This window comes from Mchenga conophoros, linkage group LG3, assembly GCF_057382185.1.
Source record: "Mchenga conophoros isolate Kocher_MC1m ecotype Shallow Benthic linkage group LG3, M_conophoros_male_GT1.1, whole genome shotgun sequence".
NCBI lineage: Eukaryota > Metazoa > Chordata > Actinopteri > Cichliformes > Cichlidae > Mchenga > Mchenga conophoros.
Genome location: NC_140528.1, coordinates 30464130 through 30474022, shown reverse-complemented (window position 1 = coordinate 30474022; position 9893 = coordinate 30464130). Strand labels below are relative to the sequence as shown.

Here is a 9893-nt window from a genome sequence, read left to right as displayed (position 1 = left end):
GAAAACCCCGGTGAACCCCAAGCTGAGGGGATATTAGATACCTACTCCAGCCCGCCGTCATCTCATAGGGGTCTTCTGAATCACACTTTGTCTGGTCCCTCACCCAGGACTATTTTGCCATGGGAGACCCTACCAGGGGGCATAATCCCCAGACAACATATCCCCTGGGATCCCTGGGATACACAAACCCCTCCATCATGATAAAGTAGCGATTTGTGGAGGGTAAGTAGTTTGTCTGATAGATGAGCTCATTTTTAGTAACAACACCACAGCAGAGGACAGGTGCAAGTGTCTGTCTCCTGAATCCAAACTGGAAGCTGGTTCCACAGAAGAGGGGCCTGAAACCTGAAGGCTCTGCCTCCCATTCTACTTTTAAATACTCTAGGAACAACAAGTAGGCCTGCAGAGCGAGAGCGAAGTGCTCTAATAGGGTGATATGGTAAATGGCCTGCATTTGTATAGCGCTTTTCTAGTCCCTAAGGACCCCAAAGCACTTCACACTACATTCAGTCATTCACACACACATTGGTGATGTGGCAAGCTACATTGCTACAAGCTACAGCTGCCCTGGGGCGCACTGACAGAGACGAGGCTGCCGGACACTGGCGCCACCGGGCCCTCTGACCACCACCAGCAGGCAAACATGGGGTTAGTATCTTGCCCAAGGATATTTGGCATGCAGGAGGCAGCCTGGGATCGAACCACCGACCTTCTGATTAGTGGCTGATCTGCTCTGCCACCTGAGCTACAGCCACCCCATCATAATACTAATGTGTTGTACATTATTATTTGTATATTAATCTATTTTTTATTTATAGTATTTACCAACATCAAAAAGTTGCAAGCAAAGAAAGACCACACCATGGTGCATGTTTAAACAAGGAAAGTTTATGCATAAAAAATATTACCGTATTTCCTGGACTACAAAGCGCACCTGAATATTAGCCGCACAAGCTAAAATCAGGGGGAAATCCTGTTTTGTACCTACATTAGCCGCACCTGACTAAAGCCACAGGTGTTTCAATGTTGACTTATCATATGTAAGAGAATATGCACAAAGGGAATTGTCAGGAAAGAGATGGCTGTTTGGAGACACACCCCTTTTATTAATATTTTGAAAAACAAGTTATGGGTACATATTTGCATAACTCTTTAGGTATATGTACAAGTAGCGGTAATTACAAGTAGGAAACATGTACTGTGCTTCATAAATGAGTAACAAATGTAGTACATAACAATAACCTACAGCACACCAGAAAAATAGATCCGGCCTACCTTTTAGGCTCAGGTGCAGCGAAACGGCTTTAACAAGAAGAAAAGTCAGTCATTCACCATCTTTCTCTTCTTCCTGCCACTAAAACCACCAAAGTCCTCTTCTCCAGTGTCGGAAACGAACAGGCTCAGGATGGCTTCGTCATCCACTCTCAGCTTCTTTCCTTCGTTGTCACTTTCAAAACCAAAGAAATCCTCGTTGTCAGTGTCAGAGTCGAACACCCTCTGAAGGGCCGTGGCGGTGTCCTCCTCTCCATCATGCAGCATTCAGCCCTTCGAAATCCGTTGGTGATCATGGATGTTTTCACACTTTTCCACACTGTCAGATTCCACCGGTGGAGTTGGGCATAACTTGCTTTTCGCAAGTTTATCACCGCCCATCATCCACGACTCCCGCTGAACGTGTAGCGCTACTTTGAAGTTTGTTTTTCGCGCTACTTGTACGGCACTATGTTGCCTGGCGGATGGACACGTGACCAACATACCACTCTTGAACCCCGATCCTTCCGCCAGGCAACGTAGTGCCGTACAACAGCGGAACAAACAAAACAAATCATCTTATGATATGACAAAAATCAGGAACAATCCATAGAAAAGCCGCACCTGACTAAAAGCCGCAGGGTTCAAAGCTTGTGCAAAAAGTAGCGGCTTATAGCCTGACAATTACGATAATTAAACATAAGTCCTCTCTGCTGACATCTGGCCACCAGATGTCAGCGTCATTTAACACAAGCTTCAATGATTTAGAAAGCTTCGTTTGGCCCTCACTACATTGGGACGTTTGAAATTGAGTCAGTGGGCAGTCAGTCATAAAATAAATTACTATAAAACCAAAGTACCCCAGAAGAGGAGCCCTTTCTGTTTTCCAGATTTGCTGAATAGTAAATGGGGAACTTTATAAGTGCTTTCCCCCATGCAGTTATCGTTAACCATTACACAAATATTTGATTGTCTTCAATTTATTGCTTTATCAATTTTTTTATTATAAACAGTAGGGAACTGAAGCCAGCCCATTGTTCCTTCAGTGGGCTAGTTTCAGTCATTATGCAATGTACTGTTTATAAGGTTGGGGAAACCTGCAGTCAGCTGAGACTGAAGAAGTCACTTGGATGAGTGACTGAAAACGCTACGTCCAGATGAACAGAATGTGGAAATTACATTTTTTCCAATCTGTAATTATCTCAAAACTTTGGCAGTTAATTTAATATATTTTGAGTTATTTCAGTTGTGGAAAACATTGTTTAACCTTGCTGAATCGTGGTGTAGCCGGTCTGGCCTTAAACTCTGATCGCCATTAATATATACCATATATATATATGATATACCATAAGGCTAAGGCGAACTAAGTGAGAAAGTGATATTAATCAATACATAAAAAAAAAAAATCTGACACGACACCCTCCTGAATCTGAATTGGGTAAGCAGAGAAAAATGGATTTATTTCATGAATTCTTGTGTACATTAGTTCAATGAACATTTTATATAGACTAATGTATAAATTGTACAGGTCAGATCAATAATCGAACAAACATATCAAACTAAATGATCAGTGGAGCTGATCCTGGTGTCTTCTGTGTGTTTCTTGGCCTGATTATTCCCTGCAAAGGAAATAGAATAGAGTCACACAAACAAAGAAATAACATTTCAAATCTGCAGGATGCAGATAATCTTAAACAAAGAGGACCCAAAGCAGGCACGTGGAACAGGGAAAGCAAAACTGGACACAATGCACATGAGACAAGGACTATCAAAATAAACCAGGAAACATGGCAAATGGGGAAACCAAGATCCAACACACATAAACCTGATGTGGGAAGAGAACAAACACATGGCATTACATGGCCGAGAGATACAGAGAGAGAGCGATTGATACATGAAGAGACATGATGGGCTGAGAGGCTGAGGTGATGCTGAAGTCAGAACACAGAGACAAAGAGGCGAGATGCTAAAACAAAGAGAGGACTGAGGGACAAAAGGAGATCACTTAAGGAAATTAAACCATCTACAGGCATCACACACACAAAAAAGACAGAAAATTCATAAGCACAAGGTAACTAAATTGTACCAATAGGGACTAGAAACATTAATCACTTAGTAACATCACAACATTGATAAGTGGACAAGACTCAAAGATAAAAAAAAAACACTGGTTCAAAGACCGAGAACCATGACATTAACTAACAAACATGAACTAACTCACTAACTAACCTGTGACTGTGAGCCACAACCTCTTATATCTCCAGGCCTCCTTGCTGTTGACCTGACAGCCGTATTTCCCACTGTCTCCCACTTTGGGGTCTTTCAGGGTCAGACTGAGGTCTCCAGTGGTCAGCAGGTCTTTCTTCATCTTAGTGCGACCTCTGTAATGTTCGTCCTGTTTGTCAGGCTGGTCACTGCCGTTCTCATACACGTGGACCTTCATGTATTCGGGTTCATGGCGTTCCCACACGACTTCAGTGTCTTCAGGCTGGTTTTCTGTGGTTTGAAAGGGCAGACAAACAGACTCCGCCCCTTCCTCCACCTCCACCTTACACTCTGAGAGCACAATAAACACATCATGAGCTGTATAGTGACAACCGTGCATGTAAACGAATTACTCGTTATTGATGACACATCACTCACATGCCCACTAACATAAATCACACCATATATGCATAGTATATCAGAGTATTCGAGCCCATATGGAAAAGAAATAGAAAAAAACTTGCATAAGATGTGGCCTACTTCATATAAAGCTCATATGATTTACTCATGAAAGTGGCCACTTTCTCATGACTTTCATACATTGTTTTAGTAAGTATCCAAAACATACAAGTTTCATTATATAATTTTTCAAGAGATCTTATATCTGTTTTCACTCTTGTATGCTTTTCATACAAGTTTCACACAAGACAGATACAAACTTTATAAGATTTATATATATATTTTCCATATGGGAGGAGACAGGGCAGTGCATGTGTCAAACTCAACTTTGCTGGCTAATCACAAGCATAGGCTTGGCGAGGTTGTGCTCACTCACAGTTGCTGCAATCAGAGTTCACAACAATGTCAGACTCTGTAGTTCTCCCTTCTCCATCTGACTAGTACGTACATAGCTCAATGTTATGCTTTAATCACTGGATTTCTAAGTGGCTTTTAGAAATTAGGTGGGCCTTTTAGATTCTTGGGAAAACTGGTCTGATGAGGAGAGACAACATCAATCCAACTTTGAATGAAGCAGGTCTCATTTAGAGAACCTAGGAGGCTAGGAAGCAGATTTCCAGGCTTACACTCCTCTGCAGATTCACTGCTTGTGTTGGAAAGTTTTTCATCGCACTGAAGAAATGGGGAACAACCACAGGTTTCTTTTCTAGACTAGCCAGGCTCACAAAGACCGAGAGCTCTGAAGCCTTATACTGAATTCCCTTACACTCGTCTTACTTTCCCACAAACCTATCTTTGAACATTATCTTTCATTAACTGCTGATATTTATTGAGATCTCCCACAAAGAACTTCAGTCATTACTTCCTCCAAACCATCAACTTGTCACACACAATCTGTGAATAAGGATCCACTGCAGCACTGACCTTTGACTTTCAGCTCCACTTTTTTCTCCATCAGGACTTTTCCCTCCTTGCTGTAGGCGGTGCAGGTGTAGGTGTCTCTGGCTGTGTGTGTGGGGTATTTCAGTGTCAGACTGAGGTCTCCAGTCTTCAGTGGTTTTTTATTAATTTCTGTTCGGTGTCTGTAATGTCGATCCTGTTTTTCTGGATGGTCAGAGCCGTTCTCGTACACATGGACGTTCCTGTTATTTCTGTTCTTCCACACAACCTTATTTATTTGAGACAGGTGAACTGTGGCTTTGAAGGGCAGCTTGGCAGACCTCACACCTGTATCCACCTCCACTTCTTGAACTAAAGGAACAACAAAGCACAACATGAGCTGCACAGCATCAGCAGCACACTTCCTTTGGCAGATTGAAGTGAAATATTTACAGTAAAACATAGTGAGTGAAGGAGAAACACTCAGTGCATCATGGAAACCCCCAGCTGCCTACATCTTTTGCAGATGAACTAAAATTATTTGGTCCTTAAAAAATGTATTACATTTAGATAAACACATCCTCAGATGAACAGCTAAATGCAACATTTTACAACAGTGTTATGATTTATTTAACATAAAACCTAGCTCCTGCTGATCAACTGTAGTCAATTAATTGAACAACATCAGACAATATGGGGTTAAAATGTAGACAGACAATGGGATGATGCAGTGAGAAACATTATTCACAGTGGACAAAACTATATAAAGTTTATTTATATAGCTGGATATGAACCACAACCTGAACTTTTGGGAATAAACATGCTTTGTATAGATGAGAACAAAGTGGACATGTTTGTCCTTAATGAAGAGCTCCAGGTTTGTAGAAAACCAAATGTAAGCATGATGGTGAAGAGATGATGTTTAGGCACTATCCGGTCCCCTCTACACCGAAGTATTCTAGAGTCAAAAGTGAGGCCATCTGTCCCAGAGCTGACCCCAACCCTGAGCAAGGGTAGAGGGACCAAGAGACAGAAGAGACTTGAAGAACAAACTACAGAGACGCAACCTCGACACGCAGACAGGAAAGGAATCGTGTGTGGGTATGTGTCTGGTGTTGGTATATTCATTTTGTAAATAGATTTGTAAAGTAGCATTTTAGATTGAGTATTTTGGTCACCTTGTACATATTGTTCACTGCAGCAGCCTAGTAGGCGTGAGAAGCCATTTTTGTTGATTAAGTTTTCTCCTGTTTTTCATGTAGAAAGTTAGGTAAGTGAATTGTCTTTTGTTTGGTTTTCATTTTGTGTAGGAAAGCGTAGGGACCATCAGGGAGTTTTGTTTGTTATTTTTGGCACTGCTCACTGCTGAAGCAAATAAATGGCTGCTTAGCACTTCAAAAGATATTGTTGTTTGTGTTCTTGCTTGGGTGGTGTGTGAGTGGGCCAACTTCTTGTTGCGTTCAATACATGTCTAGACAAAGAACGTAACACTACATACCTTCTTTATTTTTCAGCCTTTTATATCCACAAAACATGCCGATACCACAGCAAATAGCCAGGACAACCACAGGAACCAAGACAGCTGAGAGAACTTTGGGCCAGACTGGAGGAGGTGGAGGAGGAGGTTCTGTAATTAGCACAAGCACAAAAACCTGAACATCATCCAGCAGATTTTGATAAATTTAGAGTTCACTTCTCCTCTAACCTCTGTCTACATCGCTGACCTGTGACCTTCAGTTGTAAGTAAATCCAGCTCACATCTCGTCCAATAATGCGGAGGATGCAGGTGTAGGTTCCACTGTCAGAGACTGTCGGGTTTCTCAGAGTGAGGCTGAGGTCTCCAGTTTGCAGAGCATCAGCACTCATTGATGTTCGGTTGGTGTAACGCTGGTTTTGGTCATCCAAATCATCACCACTCTTCACACGAACATGGACTGTTGGGATGTTGAGGTCCTTGCGGTCCCACACTGCTGCTGTGAACTCACTGGGAGCAGCTAGTAACTGACAGGGCAGCAGAACAGACTCTGCCCCCTCGTACACCTCCACTGCTGTGGCATGCTGGGAAACTGAGGAGAGAAAATATGAAGCCGATGAATGCAGTGATTTTGTAACATCAGGTGAGACAGTATGAGGACCAACATGCACAAGAGATGAAAGGTTAAAGTCTCAAGTCTAGCTACAGATGCAAAGATTGTTTGTATTTACACACTTACAATATGTTTACTTTGGTCTGAATCTGAATCTGTTGATGAGTTTATAAATTTTGTCTTTTTTGTGGCTTGGCTCCTTTTCACACAGAGGAAACTCCCAGTGAACCAGAATCTCTCAGTAAAAATCACATGAGAAGATTCAGTCCTCTTAAGCTGGGCAGACACTGCGATTTTTTCAGTCGCGCGATTCAGCTCCTGCTCAAACTGCACGATTGACTCGCAGGGGTTAGAAGTTCATAGGTCACGATGCAGGTCTCACACTATACGACCCGATGCTCTGATGCGACCTGAGTGCTCACACTGTGCCTCCATAACATGAAGGTTATAACAGAAAAACTGTCGCTCGCTCTCCCTGTCTTTCACTCACACAGACACACCACCACCATCAACTTTGCTAAATTGCTAATGAAAAACATTGATCAGCTGTGATTGAGCAGCAGTGTCGATCCAACTATTTTCACGGTTGTTGTGGTCGTGATCATTTTGTGATGCCACATCGAAAAGGCTCAGATGAGCCATAGTCCTACAAGTTGTGCCTCCATCGCTTGTGTCCAGATCACACGCTGCTACGTCTTTTTTGCTGACATTTGTGTTTGCGCGTGCGCAGTGTGACAAACTGCGGAGACACCCTCACGACGGTTGCGAGGATTTCAAACAGGTTTGAAATCCTCCCGACCAAGCGATTGATGATTGGGAGCTGGTCGTGAGGTGTTAATCGCGTCTCGTTAACCCACGTATACTACACGATGCACGACGCACGATGAAGGCCAAAATCGGGCCGATCGCCAAATCGGTCGCACGACTCAAAAATCGTCTCAAAATGGGCCAAAAATCGCACAGTGTGAGCCCAGCATTACTGGTCACACGTCCCTATGACAGGGGCGACAAAAGTAAGACTCATGGATCTCATGGAGGACTTACTCACAATTGGTAAAAAATAAATAAATCTATGGTTGTTATAGTTTGTGTACTCTGCACATTTGTGCACAAAGTATACAGAAGCTGTTTAGCTCAGACTTGGAGCGTACACTTGGCAGTTGTTTGTTTTTCCTCAGGTACTTTCCCCATAAACAAATACACTGGTTTTTATTTGGAACTGGACAAAAAGTACCTCTTCCAAAGACTCTCCGTGCAGTTGGTCTGCAAAGACCAATATAACTGCACCCAAGGGTGATCATCAAGTTTACATCTGCACAAATGAAGCAGCACATATTGAGCATCATAGAGGGTGATTATTGGAAAAATGATTGGATTGAGCTGCATAGGGAGGGCCTTCATTCACAATAATACACACAGCACTCAGCAGTGGTTTTACATTATGATCTCAAGTTACAGACATCTGTGTGTGTGCGTGTGCGTGTGTGTGTGCGTGTGCGTGTGTGTGTGTGTGTGTGTGTGTATGCATGCATGCATGCAGAGGATCTGAGTGTCTTTCTTACCAAGTAAGAGGAGCAGCAGAATCTTCATCCTGCAGTCAAAGTCCCGTTAAATCTAATCCTCAGTCAGACTGCGGACACATAAAGCAGCACACTGCAAACACTCCGAGAGACTGAAGCACAAACACCAGTTTACTTTCAGGTTCACTGTTCAGTCATGGGGTGACCGGGGGATCCCAGGCAGAGAGTATATAGTGTTACAGTGCTATAATCCTATTTTTATCTGGGAGAAAATAGAACTAACTAGGAATGCACCAACACAGCAACAACAAACACATGTACCAAACTATTATGTCTTGTTTTTAAAGAGTGAGTGAGCTACAGAGAGCTCAGACTTTCATAATAATATGTGACCAGTGTCACCTGGCAGTCAGCGACCTGCTCTCTGGGACTGGAAGAGTAGGAGTGAAAAAGAAGTGGTGGGTGGGTAAGGAGTGGTCAGCTTCCAGAATTTCAGGAGAAGATGATCTCAGTAGTACAGAACAGAGTGAAACAAGACCCTGATGCTACATACGACATATAAAACTAGAATTACTGAGCCTTTTTTTTCCTGGTGCAAGTCGCTACTACTAGATTTACTAAGTCTGCGCAAATTTCCCCTGAACCTAACACCTCCTAGCACCCCGCTGAGAGGCCTTCAGCTCCATCGTTCTCCTGCTTTTGTGGTGCAAACACACCCTCCCCCAACCCCCAACCAGGAGAGATTCAGAAAGTCAAAAACAGCTCCATTGGTTTCATGACCACGTTCTCTACCAGCCTCTCACCCCAAGGGGAGAAGGGTCTGGCTGCAGCCACTGTGGAGCTCCACAGTAACCGGATACACGTGACCTCCACACTAACCGGAAACACGTGACCTCCACAGTAGCCGTAAACACGCATGGATACCGTGGAAGTCTTGCAAGTTGATCACATAGGTTGGTTAAGTCTTTCTTAAATAAATTTGCCGTTAGTGATTTTATAATTCTAGGAATCATCTAGTTTTCTTACAATGATCATGTTGCCACTTATTTAGCGTTACAACAACATTCCTCCTTATTTTAATGTTTTTTCATCGTGCTCCATGGCAGAGAAACACACAAATATGCTTTTTCCTGGGCCTGGTTTAAGTAAGAGAGCTGGATTAACGGCTTCTGTGGGCGAGAAGAAGCAAAAACCACATTTTGCATTAGAGTATGATTTATTGTTGGTGTCAGAGATGCAAAATAATGAATACTTCAATACTGTACTTAAGTAGAATTTTCTGGTATCTTTACTGCTGTACTTTTTTGTGCCTACTGTATACTTCTTTATACTTCTACTTCTCACATTTTAGCACGCGTATCTGTACTTTGTAATCCGTACATTTGTAAATCAGCCCCCCACACGCGTGCTTTGGACGCAAGATTACTTCAAAATTTTGTACAGAAATGATATTTTAGACCCTGTACTTCTTGCTTTGACTTGACTAAAAAGT

General features: G+C 42.7%; 1 protein-coding gene across 1 annotated transcript; it reads right to left on the bottom strand.

Moving 5' to 3' along the window:
* Positions 1-2478: 2478 nt before the first annotated feature.
* On the bottom strand, positions 2479-8590 carry LOC146578107 (uncharacterized). Its single transcript, XM_085268591.1, has 6 exons — positions 8444-8590; positions 6519-6860; positions 6293-6421; positions 4840-5166; positions 3481-3807; positions 2479-2870 (listed from the first exon to the last, which is right to left on the bottom strand). Exons 1-6 carry the CDS (start codon positions 8469-8471, stop codon positions 2806-2808), a joined length of 1218 nt encoding a protein of 405 aa, XP_085124717.1. The 5' UTR covers positions 8472-8590; the 3' UTR covers positions 2479-2805.
* Positions 8591-9893: the final 1303 nt, after the last annotated feature.

What these genes read in the sequence shown, in the direction of transcription:
- LOC146578107 (XM_085268591.1), bottom strand. Translation starts at nt 8,471, where the DNA reads ATGAAGATTCTGCTGCTCCTCTTACTTG. An exon ending in AAGGCTGAAAAATAAAGAAG is followed by an intron (nt 5,167 to 6,292) that starts GTATGTAGTGTT and finishes TTGTTCCTTTAG; the next exon opens with TTCAAGAAGTGGAGGTGGAT. An exon ending in AGTGGAGCTGAAAGTCAAAG is followed by an intron (nt 3,808 to 4,839) that starts GTCAGTGCTGCA and finishes TTGTGCTCTCAG; the next exon opens with AGTGTAAGGTGGAGGTGGAG.